The sequence below is a fragment of the Lipophrys pholis genome (assembly GCF_963383615.2).
Source record: "Lipophrys pholis genome assembly, chromosome: 9".
Classification (NCBI taxonomy): Eukaryota; Metazoa; Chordata; class Actinopteri; order Blenniiformes; family Blenniidae; genus Lipophrys; species Lipophrys pholis.
Genome location: NC_137639.1, coordinates 16275412 through 16292011, shown reverse-complemented (window position 1 = coordinate 16292011; position 16600 = coordinate 16275412). Strand labels below are relative to the sequence as shown.

Here is a 16600-nt window from a genome sequence, read left to right as displayed (position 1 = left end):
TTACTTTAGAAGGACAAGAATCTTTCTAAAAGACTTGCTTGTGAAAAGTAGTAAATCCATTATGTAAATCCATTATGCAAATGTCATCTCATGCCAACTGTGCTGAGTAGCAGGATGTTTTAAGTGTCAGCATGTGAGACATTGATCACACAGGATTTTTTATTGCTTACCCAATGCCTTGTCAATGCGGCTGAGATACTTCTCTATGTTCAGAGATGTCCAGTTAAGGGAGGTCAACCCTGGCTGTATCACCTCGTCCACCTGCCAAGAGAGTGATGTATGGGTTGATGATGCACTTTGTAAGGTAGCTGGCATGTGCACCGTTTCATTCTGACAGAGATTCATGAGCCAGAAAAAAATGCTTGCTTTACAAAAACGCAACACGGTTATTTACAGATACTTCATAATGACTAAAGTCAGCAAAGTATTTTGTCCCAACAGCTACTAGAAGTTGCTCCTTGACACAGAGATAAACACAGCTTGGTCTTACTTTGGCTACGTGCGGCGTGGTCAGCTGTTCAAAAGCACTCTGGATCTTTGCCCGCACTCTTTTGTTCTCACTCAGCATTAGCTAAAACAGAAAGCATGTTAACACAGTTCATATATGTCCTTACTCACATTGCATTGCAGTGGTTGGTACTGCTCTCAGTGTAAGTGATATATATACATTGATGACGGTGATCTGGGAGGTTACATTCAATTTTGATTTGGTCAAAGGTCATGAGCGGCTCAACATTAAACAACTGTGCAAATGTTTGTTTTTTTTACTTGATTAAATACATTGGGTTGCTCCAGAAAGGCGTAGGATCGAGAGAAGTTGGAATAAAGCAGGCCATTTGATTTCCATCGTGCTATGAGTGTTGTGTTGATCGTGACATTTCTTTTTTCCATTTCCAGCAATGGTGTATGAGAGTTGTTTGTCTATTAACGACTATACTTCAGCTGTTGAGAGAGAAAATAGAGATTCAAATCATGGGGTCCAAGTCCTCTGCTGTGTTTATTATTTTGAAGAGTTGTAAGTTTGATTCTTGTTTTATTTTTTGTTCCCAGTAGAGTTTATTAGCCATGCTGTTAAGGGTGGAGAACCAGCCCGGGGGTCGGTGAACTGTTTTTTTTATAGAGAAGTAGAGAAGAGGTAGTTCATTTAAGGGAGGATGTTCATATTAACTGAGGAAATTCTGCCAATTAGAGATAAAGGTAGTGATGTCCATCTATCCAGATTATATTTGGTTTAATTTGAAGAGTTTAGGTTAGTTACCAGATATTTGATTTGTTTACAGATTGGGTTTCCAGCCCTAGCATCCCATCTTATCTGCAGGATCTTGGACTTTGTCCAGTTAAATGAGTAGCCAGACACACCATTTTATTTATTAATCAAATTATGGACCACTGTGGTGTATAGTAAAATGTCGTCTACATATAGATTTATTCTGTGGTGATAAGACTATTTGTTGCTGTGATATGTGCTCATTCATAATAACACCTGTGCTGGGTGAGTTATAGAGTATAGAATTTGTTCCTAGTACTTTTGGGTGTTGGACTGATAATCTTTGTAACAAAGTCCTCATTGATACTGTTTAAGAATCATTTTCCAAGTCTGGCTACGTTTGAGTTGGCTGCTTGAGTGTGTAATAAAACCTATTAAACACATTATCATATATATTTTTACATAATCAATCAATAATGGTTCTTCTTATGGTTAATCCTGGAATTCTGAATGTTTGTAGACCTTTAAAGGCCTTTAGAAGTCACAAAATAGTTACCATTTTAAAGTTCGTATTGTGATCTCTTTTGTATAAGATAAACCTTTTTTCCCCTGTTTTGACAGTTTATAGGGTCACCTGTAATGTTCTGTAGTTCTTCTTGAAGAGTTCCTGTTTCTGTTGCAGCAATGCAGCAAAAGGTGGGATTTCCAAATCCATTCTTGTCATGCAGTTCACCTCTCTAATCTGAGTCAGAATCTCTGGATCAAAGTTCACAAACAGTTCACCTGTCTCTGGACACCGGACCAGCAGGGAGGCCTGCAGGCCCACCCTGGCTTCCTCCATCTGTGTAGAATATATCATGTGATCAAGTTAAGTTATATAAGTAAGTTATCAAGGGGGGGGGGGGGGGGGGGGGGGGAGGATTATATATTCCAAATCCTTAATTGTATGACCTTTTTCATCCAGTTGTGATGGTAGAGCATCTCAAACTCCAAGAGGACCCTTGCTACTCTGTTGAAGTTCCTGATGATTTTTTTGGCCTCTGGTGTGGAAAGAACTCCTGGATGCTACATGGATTGTTGGACAAAGACAAACTGCATGATTTGGGACAAAGTCGCTGTCACCAATACAACAAGTACAATCCAAGATATAGACTTGCAGTACCTGCTGAAAGAGATCCATCGGACCTTCAATTTGTCTGTACAGCTGTCGCACCCACATAATCCGACCTGCTACTGGGGGCAAGTCCCTGCTGATGGGGGGGTCCAGTTTCTGCTTCAGGTATATGCGGGAAACCATTTCAATGTCCCGGCCATAATTCTGCAGAATGCACTGATACCTCTCATCAATACCAAGATCTGGGATTCCCAATCTGTTTTCAGTGAATGCAAAAACACAAGTGTTTGAATGTCACCAGCTTTTAACGACAAAAACCAATGTCAAATTGTAAATATTAAATGTTTTGGAACTTGTCAATATCAGTGAATACCTTTCAAATTTTTTCAGCACATTCAGTGCTCTTTCCGTGTTTTGAATCTTTTCAAAGGTGCTATCCATGAAGCTCTTCAGCTGTTTCTGAAAACACAAACATTATTTATGGAATAGACAGTGGGGTAATATCATAGCACGAGTTTGACTAATATATCCTTGCTCTGAGGGTTGAACAACCTCCCACTGTGTAGTCTATAACAAGGATAGGAAGTTTCATCCACTCAACCAGTGGGACAAATGGGAACTGATTATTTAACAATGTATGAGAATTGGAGTTATTGATCGAGTGCAAAGAGCTCAATGAAAAGCTGTAAATTAACCTTACTGAATCAAAACGCACGAACTTAATCTTTTCTAATGCATTTAATTTTACATTACTTAAGGAATGATTGCAATTGATATTGGGTTTCAAATTGGTTCGTTGACCATCTTTCTTGCATCCATTTGTTCGGAAAATTATCTCGAGGTGAAGAAAGTAAACTGGAGCTGCATGTGGCACATAGTCAATCAGTTGCCTATATCTCGGGGATTAGGCTCACCGGCAGATGAACTACGGTGACGTGTAGTTAACCGGGAAAGGTTTGGTGTGCATAGTAATCAACCGGGAACTGCATTGTACATTCGAGATGAAGCAACCTAATTACTTATAAAATGGATGTCACCTATAGGCTACAGCGTGTTTCACTGTTCAGCAGGCTCAGAACTTTTATAGTCACATTCATCCATTTACGCAAACACTCACACACCAATGGCGACAGCTGCTATGAGCTGTGAGCAGCTCGGATTGCCCAAGAACACTTTAACACATTGACAGGAGGACATAAGATGGGGGTTTGAACCACCAACCGTGAGATTGGCTCTACCAGATGAGGCTCAGCCACCCCTGCACTGTACTTACATGGAGCTCAGCAGTGTGTTTGCAGAATTCCTCATAGTCAACATCAAAGTCGGTTTTTCTGTGGTCGAGGAAACTGTAGTGTTTTTTCTTCATGTTCAGCACGATAGCCTGTCGATACCAATATTCAGAGGAAGCCACATTTACATATATACTTAAGTGTATATGAGAAATCTCAAAATGTGTTCAATTGGTGCTCTAAACCCCTATGAGGCAATGCTCAACAAATATATTTATTTATCTCTCATTTACTTTCTTTCACTATGTTTTGAGACCCTATCATTGGAAAGACTCTGGTGGCCTTAGTTGTGAAGTTAATTATTGTTTGAAACGAAAGTATATGTTTACATACAGTACATAATGCATGTAACGCCACGTCTTAAAGCTCACAGTTAATTATTGATTGCAAAGCCAGCCGACAATTTCCTCCAGAGGAGAAGTCACCAATCCTTTTTAATTTGGCTCTATTCGGTTATTTGGACCATAAAAAGAGCAGTGGAATTACAGTAGACATTCTGAGCAGCGTGAGAAACATGCAGTTACTGACTACAAATCTGAACACTTATGAAGATCATTAGAAATGTATGCTAATTTGGTCTCGAAGGAATGAAAGCTGTGCTGCAGGGCAAACCCATTTTTAGAACCATATGGAACCAGAAACCAGTACTATATCCAATTCAGAAATGAAGATGTTGCAGAGAGCTTCTTTATTGTAAATTGTGGTTATTGTTATGAATTAAGGCTTCATGATGAGATGCGAAACAGGTGAGACGTTCATCTGGGACAGCTTTGGAAATGAAGATACCGATCTGCTGATGCCATTCAGATGCCAGTTGATAACCATCCAATCTTTTCACATAATTCACAGAGGTGAGTAATTGTGATAGCTGTCTGCAACAATGACTCAAACAGCACTGCGGTAGACAGCATTCACTGGTGTGAGGGTTGAGCACCAATCATCCCCGCAATTCAAAGAACACAGGTTTTTTTCTTCATGTTTTCAAACGAGTAAAGCAAAGAATCTCCCCTCACTTAGTTTGAACCACATCAGATGCCGTGCTGCAGGAGATGAGTTCAACCACATTGTTTCCCGAGAGATTGACAGCTTGAAAAACTGCTATATTTAGGTATTTACAATGTTTTGTGTCAATTACATCTATATTTAAATAAATACCAGTCTGGGGAAGATTAAAGGCCATTTTAGAATGCATGCATTTTCTTATTTGAGAGTTTAGTCACATATAACAGAGGAAACTATTTGTGTAGAAAAACAACATGAATATACTAAGTTATGTGCACGTGTTATCTGTTATATGTGCAATATCTATGGGTCTGACGTAGAAACATCCTAAGCACTATAGCATTAGCATATAGCATACAAGCATTCTAGAAATATTCATGCACTAAAATAACACATAGATATACCATTGTAACTTTTTATCACTATTAACTACTAAAATGGACCATGCAATAGAACATGCTGTTGAAGACTGAAACGTTACCTCCCACTTTCCCTGCATTTCTGCAGTCTGTACATCCAAGGAAGCAGAAATAAACATAGTTCACATCAATACACTCTCAAGGGACACCTCAACACACAAGTTATATTTATAGCGCATGTTCAAAAGGTTTTTTTTCTCTATAATTGAGGGCATAGCAATATGATTTCTCTAAGAAAATCCCATCTTTTTGACAACATGAAAACCAAGCAAATACAATATAATTGCCATTGTGAAGAAGGGACTCCATATTTAACAAGCTCTCTTAATGCACTCTCCTGAACACCACTGACAATAGCAATATCTAGTTCTATAACACGACATGTTATTATTCTCCTTTTCGTTATTGCCTGTTGTACAAGCATTCAGCTGCCATCTAAAATAACATCACATGTAATCGCTATAAAAAATGGGAGGCTCTTCATCACTAAATGGTGTCCCTCTCTGCACTATCAAGATGATTTGACAACAATCCTGTCTAATAATGAATACCCACTTGAAACCTGGTGTCCATGGTCTCGAGTCCTTCTATCTTTGAGTCCTGCAGAGCCGAGTAGGTGGAAATGGTGCTGAACATTTCCAGTATCTTGTTGAGTCGCCGCTGGAATGTGTCAAACTTCCCGAAAATGTACATTTCACTGAAGTCAAACTGTCTCTCTGTGGGAGTCTGTTCCAGCTTTTCCTTGGTTTTATGAAAACATCGCTGATATTCCTGAACAGCAGACGTTGAAGACAGATTGAGGTGTCAGTGAACTTTCCATTCTTATAATATTGGTCTTGTTTCCATTGAGTTTTATTAGTGCGCAGATGTGACTGTTAACAAAGCCCGTAATAGTGACATAAGGATTGTAAGAAGACACATATGCAAATGCAAATATTGCCCCAATAAAACTATTTACTATTTTACTATTACTTATTTAGGTCAAATGTGCATATTCTCGATAGAAAAACACATAACTCATTGACATTTAATACATCACATTAATCTCATAATGGCTGCTCGGTACCTGGTTGAGGTGGATGGCAGCTTTGATTTTTTCAGCAACAATGTCTTGGGGTTGGTCCCATATTGAAGTGGAGCCATTATTGGTGATGTAGGCCTTGCATGATGTGATCATCTGGTTTGTTACCTGAAGAGACACATAAATATAACGATACCAAAAGGTGTTTGGGATCAACAATCAAAATTGAACAAATTAGAATCTATACGGTGTCACTGTCAGGGAAGCAGTCAAACAAATTCCATTTTGTTCATATCCACTTGATTAAACATCAAACAAAATTGCTAATCCTTTTGTTCATAATTCTATTTTCTTAATGTTGGGCTGACATATCAATGTCCTCAGGAAGCAAAAGCAGCGTGTTCTAATTTGCATCTATTACTCTTTTAAAACCAACACAAGATGATTTTCTCTGTGTTCTAAAATGATAATATTTAGACTGTAAGGACCTTAGTCGACTCTCATTGCAAATTACAACGCAGTCCGTTTTAAATGCTGTTGCATTCCTGATGAGCAGCGCTCCCTACCTTCACAAAAAGTGATGTGATCTTTTCTGATGTGTTGTAATAGCGAGATATACTGTGAATCATCCTGATCGCATTGATCAGGCCCGGGATTGCTTCTACCATCGACACCTGCAGTGACAGAAAATATTTGCTTGAATTTCTGAACATTTTCCATACTGAATCACATGCACAAGACTTATCGTGCTATAACACATCAAGTAGTCTGCTAAAGGATGACAGTATGCTTTCTTACAGGGTCGCTGTTGTAGAGGGGATCACAGAATTTCTCCAAGCTGTAGAGGTATTTGACGTTGTCTTTGGCCTCATTGGCTGCATCAGTGATCCGCGTGTCCAGTTCTCGCCATGACTGGACCAAACACAATCCCATTACATACGTATCATTACAGTTTCTGTGAATTTCCTTTGTGAGTGAAAACATGTACTTGAATGAAAACCAGAATGAAATAGTAAAAAGAAGAAGAAGCCACTCGAGTCAAATAAAAATGACATTTGCTAAACCTGAAAAAGATTTTAACTTGGAGATGTGGAATCTCCGTAACATCAAATGTCCAGTGAAAATGGTTGCTGACCTTTATGAGTTTAGATTTGGCCAATAAGAGCACACCCAGTACAGCTCTGACATCAGGAGTCTTCAGCTGGTCCAGTAAGTAGTTAAAGCGGGACATTCGTTTCTTCCAGTGGTCGAGTTCAGCCCGAGGGCCGAGGTCATCAGCCTCCTTTCTAAGTTGGTCACTCTCGGCCAGAACCTGGAAAACAGAGACACTATATATATACTTGCAGCTTAAGCCTCACCTCTGGAGTTTGTCCTTCACTTTTATTGACCTGCACACATTGCATGCATCTCTAATTCTCAGTTGACCTTAGCATACAGCAGTGGTTTTCAACATTCCCCTGTGGGGCCTCACTTATCATATCAGAACACAGATTTTTGTTTGGAGAGGAATAAAAATGATCTTCTCATTCTTCCACACTTATGAAAACCCCTGCTATAAACAAAATAAAATGTTGATGCTCAATTATGCTGCATTAAATTGTGTAATGAGAACAATCCCACCGATGAATGTTCAGAGACGGCTTTACTTATATTCAGTTCATTTTAAGCATTAGTTGTTTCAGCTTTATGACATTTTAGCAAGTATCTGTTAACAGTTTTGTCTTGGCCTGTTCTGCTCCGAGCAACCTTGGCTCTTCATTAAAAAATTAACTCTGGCAATGAGCTTCTCTGCTACACAGCAAGTGTGAGGATGAACAATATGATACACTTGAGAAATTCCGCCTCACGTGTTCTATCTGTTTGATCCAGACTTTCATGCAGGCCTCGATCTTCTCTGTAATCTCTGTGCTGTTGGCCGCTGTCGTGTAGTCGGATGGACTCTTCAGCGCCCGCAAGTCAAAGGTGTCGCACTCTTTCAAAGTAACCTGGAACGTAGATGCGGTGGATAAAGCTGAGTGTCCTTAGCTTTTTAGTTGAACAATATGTTTGTTAAGGTAATATCGCCAAGAAGTAATAGTGCCTGTTTCCTACCTTTTCTTGCAGGCTCTCCTGTGCTCCAGCTAAAACAGAAACAAATCCCTCCAGTGAGCATATGAATTCCTGTTTGACAGCGTGGGCCTGAGGACTGGCCAGCTCGCCCCAACCATGGTTCATCTTCCTCAGTGTGGGGATGAAGATCTCGGAAAGCAACTGCTCCACACTTTTTAACAGACCCACCTCTGTTGTGTCCAGCATATTGAAGTTTACTTCCTGAGAAACAGGCATGCACACATATATTAACACAAAAAAAAAAACAAGAACTGAGTGCAACATCAAATTGATTGTAACAACGGACCCTAACTGTTTAGATCCCTGGAAAAACTATTTATTTGTAAAGCTTTTAGTTTCATAGCCACATATATTCAGAAACAGGGTATCAGAACAGTATCACATTTTATTTTTTAATTTAAAGTGTTGACAAGAAAATCTGTAATGTTTACATTTTTTTGAAAACTACATGAGACCAAAACTGAAAGGAAAGTAAAAGATTTTACATGATGCACAGTTTCTTCCAAGTTGTAACTTGTGAGCAATTCAGCATAGTTAACATTTGTTTCTTGGTTACTTCATCAGTTCATCAATATTTCATTACATATCATTGAAAACACTCCTCTAAGATCAGATCTTGCTCTTAACAAGACAATGATCTGAATGTACATGAATGAGCCGTGACAACAGGATGAATGAAGACATTCAGCTATGTGGTTGGCTCAATTTCATTCATAGCGTCAGATGTTCACACTTTTACAACTTCACAGCAATTAGCATCCGCCGGGAATGCAGCTATAACCACAGCATGTTACTTCTTAAGTAACTAAAAAGACAACTAAGTACAAGGACAACGTAACATATGCCTTACTTCTTAATGCCTTTTTGATGGTGTGAATGTAGCTGTAGTAAGTCAGCTGAGAGCTCACGCTATGCACTGATCCATTCATTATATTCATCACTCCACTGACAGTCACATCCTGGGAGGGACATTATTGGAACTGTGGTAATAATTTCTTATAGGAATCAGTTACTTGTGCGTTATCGCCAAATATGTCGTTCGAACAAACACATTACTGTATGACACAATATTCCCAACATTGATTATATCTAAAGAAAGGTCAAAGCACTGTTCCACACACATACTGGTCAGATGTCATTTATTTTCTTATTATAACTAGATTTATTAGCTTTATTTTAGTTATGCTTTGTTTACATATTTTCACTGGAACAAGTCCACTATCTTTATTTTTTTTTTTTTTTACTTTTATTTTTTTCTTCCTACAGAGCAATAAGCATATAAATATTATTGTATGGTCTCTTTCTGGCTCCAGCAAACACAGACAAGTTGACTGTTCATCTCCTCTCACTGTAAATGTCTTGTATGAAACCTGTTACCAGAAGCTTTGCTGCAGAATGCCTGTGATCAACAAGAATCTATATAAGAGAACTGAATGCCGTATTGCAGTGCTGTTGAAGAACCCCCAATGAAAGAAGCTCTCAATTAATCACACAAATGAACACTTAGAATAATAAAGCTGACTGTGTGTTTGTTGATAAGCCATCAAGCAAACTGACTGTATGAAAGTTGTCCATCACAGGGCACGATCATACAATTAGATCTGGCTTTGCTTATTTCAAATCCCTCGTCAACCCGAACTTACCCTGAAAGCACTTAATGGTTTTGTTTTTACATTTCCCAAAAGTACAAGCTGACTCACTCTGTGTATGTTCTCTGAGGTGATTGCCTTTGAAGTGTTGGCTCTGGTAAAGAAGACACACACTCCAGTCAGTGCAACATCCCTCCCGTCTGTCACAAACACTTTGGGTTTCTTGCTGGAGCCAGGCTGCTGGGAAACGAGCTGGACAGATGCAGAGGCTGAGGGTGCTGAGGCTGCTGAAATTAAGAATTTCACATAGAAATAATTGGTAGGATGAGAATAAGCTGGAGAAATTGATTTAGAATCTGATGATTTAAAATATGTTATTTTATACAGAAAATCCGCTTTCCTGTTGGATTTCATCTTACCTGCTTCAACTGGATCAGTGTCCTGATAGTAAAACATGAGGTGTGGAAGTCCTTCAGCCACAAAGAACTGCTCCATACGGTCAATCTGAATGACATGAGGATGCACGATGGGTTAGGTGGACCCTTACCTTGTATTGTATTGTAGCTATTTAGTAATGATAAAACACAAACCCTCATTTAAAAAGAAAATATCCCAACGTATAATACCTGGTTCCCCTCCAGTATTGCATCTTCCACGTCTGCTTTTTCCAGTCCAAGGCATGAAGCCACAATACTGAGGATGTAGTCATGTCTTCCATCCAGCTGGGCTCGCTTCGCTTCACGCTCCTCTTTCAACTTTTGCTAAACAAAATAGATTGACAGGAACAATTCAAATCTGGGTACCATGGCGAATTTAAACTGAACACACGTGTATGATTCGGTGTTGGGAGAGTACTGAACAACTCAGTTATCAATGTTTATTTGTTTGTTTTGAACAAATTCAAATCAAAATAGTGTGAAGGCAGAAAAATCCTGTTCCTCCTACTTGACGTGTGTCGATGGAGCTGTTGTTCATGGCAGATGATGAAGCTCTCCTAGCTCAGACCTGATGTACGCATCAGTTCATTCAAAGAAGCAGTGTTAACTACAGCTATTTAAAGCTTCAATGAATAAGCAGTTGGCTATTTGAAAAAAATCTAGAATAAGAATCGTCCAAATGTTGCAGCTACAATTGGTTCAAATAACTACAACAGGCGACAGTTTGAGAGTGAATGACCTGCTGGTTGCCACGTTTTGCTGCTTAGTAACAAGAAACCAGGTCAGCTAATAACTCACAAGAGCCTCTGAGCTCATACATAAACTTTAACAGACTTTTCTTGCACTGACCTACCTTTTCTTTTACCAATTTTTATTTTTACTTTTTCATTTTTTATTTTCTATTTTTCTGTAGCACTTCGAGATTGTTTAAATGTAAAGTGCGTTACAAATACAATTTATTATTATTATTATTATTATTATTATTATTATTGTTGTTGTTGTTGTTGTTGTTGTTATTACATGTGTTGAATCTTTCATATAATTTTTATTTGGTCTATTTCCAGAGTAAAAAAAGTTGGTCAGATTCTCGTTAACGTGGCCCTCAAGGACAACTAAGAAAAAACCTCTGGCTCAATGAAACTTCAGAAATACTGTAGCGCCTTTATAAATCAGCCTTGTTTTGACAGTTGTTACGAACTGAATTCAACTTTAACACCCAATATGACACAGTGAATGATAAATGTTTCTTTTTGACACTATTGCATTCCTTTTCTCGTGTTTTCAATACAGACTTATGAGGCTGTATTTGTCTGACTAAAGCAGAGGACTTGACTCAGGATACACTGTAGCTTCATGCACACCAGCTGTATCGTCATGGATTGTATTGACATTCTTCTGAGAAAAGGCAGATTTGAGAGAATTTAAAGGAATTACTAACAAGAACCCTGACATTTAAAGACAGAGAGGAAGATGAGACAGACAAAAGGTGACGAAAGAAGAAGGAGGAAAACAACAATGTGAGGGATGGAGCTGACAAAGCTAAACATCAAATAAAGAGATCAACCTGAGTGGATGATGAATCGGATAATAGATGTTTGTATCAAAGTATGCATCGTGAGAAAGAAAAAAAAAAGGTGCATATGGGAGACACAGAAATACAGGAGCTTGCATTTGGAGTGCCTTTCTCTATATAGGTGATAAACCCAGAGCATTTAGAGGTCAAGGTATTGGTTCTTGTTAGTTAAAGCCTGCAGGGTGGGTGTTCATGTCAAGCCACTATGAGGGTTGAGTACTACTACAAGCTTACAAGCTGTGAGTGTCAACTCGCTACTGGGAGCTGCAACTTCAAAAATAATTACTTCAAGCTGTAGCCGCTCATTTGCTGTAAGTTTGTAGAGTGAAGCAGGACTTTATTTAACACTTAATGTTACATTTTATTGAGCTCACCTTGTACATCTGTGTTACCCGCTGGAGCGTCGCTAAAAACACAACGGTAGATAACAGGATAACAGGATAACAGGAATCTGCTTTATTTAATAAGATATGGATTGTAAAAAAAAAACTCTAATAAATTGCGATATAAGGGCTTTAATGATTATATAGAAAAATAAAATGCTCCAACAAAATGACGCTACATCATGTTGAAAATTCTAAATCCAAAATTGTGTGTGTGTGTGTGTGTGTGTGTGTGTGTGTGTGTGTGTGTGTGTGTGTGTGTGTGTGTGTGTGTGTGTGTGTGTGTGTGTGTGTGTGTGTGTGTGTGTGTGTGTGTGTATTCTATCCTCCATAAAACCGCACTAACTTCTTTACCTAAAGCTCTCTTACACTGGATTACTGTAACGCATATGTTGAGAATAACAATCACTGTTTAAAATTAAAGATCTTCACATTTTTCTTTCAAAATTTTAAACTGTTTGCATTAATGGGAAGCTACCTTTAATTTGTGATTGTTTCAAATGAACCACTACAAAACTTGTCCATAAACCATACGTTGTTAAAGTCACTGTAGAAACAAACGTATTACAGACAGACAGATACACCTCATCAGTTGACCATAATAAAAGCTTGGCAAGCGAACAGTTGCTGGGTGAACAGCCATTTCACACAAATCAACGTTTATTCCAAACTATACCATCGGGCAACTAATTCTTCAGGGCTGACACAAACAATGGAGACACGATGCAGTGTTGTGCAGATTATTCGAACAAGCATACAAAGACATCCCTCTCAATGCCATACACAACCAAATACATAATCTGACAATAGCAGACTCCATCAATGAAAAGACATGCATGTTCATCCTTAGTTATTGCCACAACCGAGACACACATAAGCCAGCACTGGCATACCCATCTTATAACAGCCACATTAATGTACAGTAATGTAACAGCTTTCAGAAACAAACAAAGCCTTTCTAACATCAACTACAGCATAGACTGGCAATTCCTAAAAGAAACACTCTTTGTTTTCCAGATTTAAAAAAAAAGAAACCTTTTGATTTTAAACACTGACACTGAACATTTTTGGCATCTATGATCAATTTTGATCTTCTGAGCACAGAATGACACACTGTCAAAGACAGGAAATGCTGTGGATCAATGTTTTGAAGCTAATTTATTTTGTTTAATTTTAAACTACACCATGGCAAATGAAAAATGCCAGCGGGGCTGTTTTATAGCCATAATACAGGTTAGTTACGTGGATAGTTAATATACAATGGAAATAAAACGTTCAATGACAACACAAAAGTAGTAGCAGCAGTACTGCATGATTTCTCTTACCTGAATGACTTTGGAAACAGTTTGTTTCCAGAGCTGCTTTGTGAACACCTGCGACATGACAGCTCCTTGTCCCTCCACCTCAACTCTTCTATAGCTTCTCTATAACCTGATATCGCTTTCTTATTTCCATGTACACACGGGGAGCTGTATGCTCTCGCCCTCGGAGGGTGAGCCCTATCATATTGTCATTGGCGGCCACTCGGGCAGCTGAGCTGAAGGTATGCCTGCTTTATGATTAATGACTTGTCATTTCAAACGAGTAAAAGTGTGTGTGACATTTTCATTATTATTATTATTATTATTATTATTATTATTATTATTATTATTATTATTATTATCCAACTATGGTTTGGAGAAACACGATTCTTATGACCAGTTGATACAAAGTGAAAAACAAAGGCCATGTGGGACCTGTGCATGCTGGTGACATATACAATCACTTATAACAAGAACCTTGTAGATGAAGACAAATGCATACGTTGAAACATGCAGACAGGGATCACTCCACACTGTATGTACAGGTATTACACTCATGGGCTAACACACAAAACCAAGAAAAGTTATTGCTAATTCATAGAATTACGATAGTTGTCAATTTCCACCACGTAACTGCACAAGCTTAAGGAACAATGTGTTAAGAATTCTGTGTCATGTAGACCCACCTAGTCACTTGTCTTATTGAATGAAATATAGTATGTGTTCAGTAAAAACCGCAGTCTATAAGATAAATGCATATGACTGCAAAAATCACAACTGAGTATCGTGTATGAGTGATATAGTATAATTTAGAGTGATAGTAAATAGAAGTAGTGAATCCCACATTCAACTTTTACATAAGAAATATTATGAGTGGACATTGTAAAGACTTAATCCTTGCAGTGTGTAAAAATGGGTTAATTCAATATGAAGTAGTCATTATTAGACAGCTCTTCATTGTTTCAATTGTATTTTAGTAATGGATGATGCGGAAGGGTAAAACCCACAACTTCTGTTTGCCTTTTATTGTTCTGTCTTAGATGTACTGGTACAGTAAGTGTCATTCGTAAGTTGAAGTCTGTGATACTTCGAAACGCATATGGAACCTGTTTTGCCTCAGTTTGGGATTCTGATCGGTACATGATACAAGCACATCAGCTGTTTACTGAATCCTGACACATTAATGATGAATTACATTTGGCCAAAGCAGATAGTCAAGTCGCCAAGTTGCCTGTAACTTCAGAACACTTGGGTCACCTTACCTTGTTTTGATAGTCTGGCTTAAAATGCAGCATCGTCTTTGCCACCCTTTCACACTGACAGTTCTTTTGAAGTCATTCCACCTCCTTAATTGGCTTTGCGTTTCATGACATTAGAGAATTACTGCTTCCAACAAAGAAGACAAGACAGGGAACAAGTAGCTTTGCTATGGTGCGTAAGCAATCAGCCGTCTTATTTGCCATGTGAGAAAGGTTACTGCCCTGAAATTATGAGAGTGTTGCTCCTGAAGGGGGCTGCTAACTGGATAATGTGGTGTTGGATGACCTCCTGTCGGCAAAGTAATTATCAGAGTCCTGGTCTCACCTTACAAGTCTATTACAATAGAATGGAGAAACATGCAGAATAGAGGGTGGAAGCGATGGGGGTGTAAACACCAATACTGGAACTGGACCTGAATCGAACATCCTAAAATATAACCTCTGAATACGTTGAGATGCGGCACACCACACATGCATAAAGTATAAAGTTAACCATTGTTGCAGAAAATGCAAGAATTTCTGTAAGAAATGGAGCAGGACAACAGGTATCATGCCTGAAAACCTTTGATATTGTGTCCTGTACCACTGTATGCGAACTGAAACAAACAAAGTAATGAATGTAAGTGCTTCTTTGTGAGGAGGCAACAGTGGAAGGATTCAACGGTGAGTTTTTAACAGGTAGTGGCACTGTGCTCTTGTTATGTTCTTGTGAAGCTGGTTACTATTGTTTGGCTTCTTTTCCTCACACCTTCTGCTAGGAAAAAAGTTGAAACTAGTAAATTAGCAAGAGTGAACTGCAGTGCTTGAAGGCAAAACTGATTACCCACAAAGTCAGGTTTTTTTTTAAAATATTACCTTCATTTAGTTATGGACAAAACATGTGATTTGTACATGCTGGCTGAGCCATTAATATTCTAATTAATTAGAAGAAGAAAAAAAGTGGAAATTAACTTAATAGATCAAACCTGAATCAACATAATCATGAGATGCAGTTGTCATGTATTTCCTAATTAATTAAACTTTCACATTGACATGCTTAACACTAGCTCAAACCTTACCTTCCAACTGTAACCTTAGCTCTAGAATCATATCCGAACAGTTTAAAATATGTTAAAAGCAGTTTGGACATGGCCTCACATTGTAGCTCCGTCCCTACAAGTCTAGTGTGATCTCAACTTTGGATCCCACAAAGCAAGTAAAGCAAAGGTGGACACATACACACACCTCCCACCAATTAATATTAAATTCCATTAGCTTTTATGGTGGCGTCCAGCAGATGAGACGCACAGCCCTCGCTCTCTCTCCACAGGACCTGACTGGCGGTTTGATATTGAAGAAAAAAATGATTGCGAAGCTTTGCATTAAAAAGTAGTGCAGTCATCAATATTTCACTGCGCCATGACTGATTTTCTGTGTTGAACTGTCTGGTTGTGAGCTGCCATGAAACAGGAGAGTGACCATGAATTAGAAATGAGTCAGTGAGATCTGTAAGAGGAAGCACACAGACAGGGAATGGGCTACTGTTGTTAACAGAAGAACACCCGCACAGACACAGATAGCTTTAACGCATTTGTTTATAACACATGTTGCTCAAAATGTCACAAACAATGTAGTTTTTTCCCGATCTCTTTCAACTCGCATTACTTCTTTATTTACACACTGTGTTCACTGTGTGGGGTTAGTGACTCCTGGGTGCAATTAAAGCAAGTAAGACTTTAGTAGCTTTTCTTTATGAAAATGCATTACTGTACTGCAATTATTGAATACTGATTGAACACACCCATTACAGTAGCCTAAATAATGCATGATTCAAAACTCCACTAGCCCTTGAGTGATTATTAAGCAATGCACTTTTTTCTTCTTTTATTTATTACTTGTATGCAAAATTGTGCTTTTT

General features: G+C 38.5%; 1 protein-coding gene across 1 annotated transcript in view; it reads right to left on the bottom strand.

Moving 5' to 3' along the window:
• dnah5 (dynein, axonemal, heavy chain 5) overlaps positions 1–16600 on the bottom strand; it is a gene marked incomplete at both ends in the record, with an annotated part of 85042 nt that overhangs the window by 67328 nt on the left and 1114 nt on the right. Inside the window, 18 exons of the mRNA XM_080472301.1 lie at positions 171–261; positions 491–571; positions 1842–2048; positions 2159–2272; positions 2370–2577; positions 2695–2780; positions 3595–3702; positions 5094–5120; positions 5587–5802; positions 6098–6220; positions 6619–6726; positions 6851–6964; positions 7188–7364; positions 7900–8037; positions 8144–8362; positions 9862–10034; positions 10170–10254; positions 10377–10511. Coding sequence (XP_080328427.1) covers positions 171–261; positions 491–571; positions 1842–2048; positions 2159–2272; positions 2370–2577; positions 2695–2780; positions 3595–3702; positions 5094–5120; positions 5587–5802; positions 6098–6220; positions 6619–6726; positions 6851–6964; positions 7188–7364; positions 7900–8037; positions 8144–8362; positions 9862–10034; positions 10170–10254; positions 10377–10511 — 2410 coding nt within the window. The remainder of the gene's footprint in view (positions 1–170; positions 262–490; positions 572–1841; positions 2049–2158; positions 2273–2369; positions 2578–2694; positions 2781–3594; positions 3703–5093; positions 5121–5586; positions 5803–6097; positions 6221–6618; positions 6727–6850; positions 6965–7187; positions 7365–7899; positions 8038–8143; positions 8363–9861; positions 10035–10169; positions 10255–10376; positions 10512–16600) is intronic.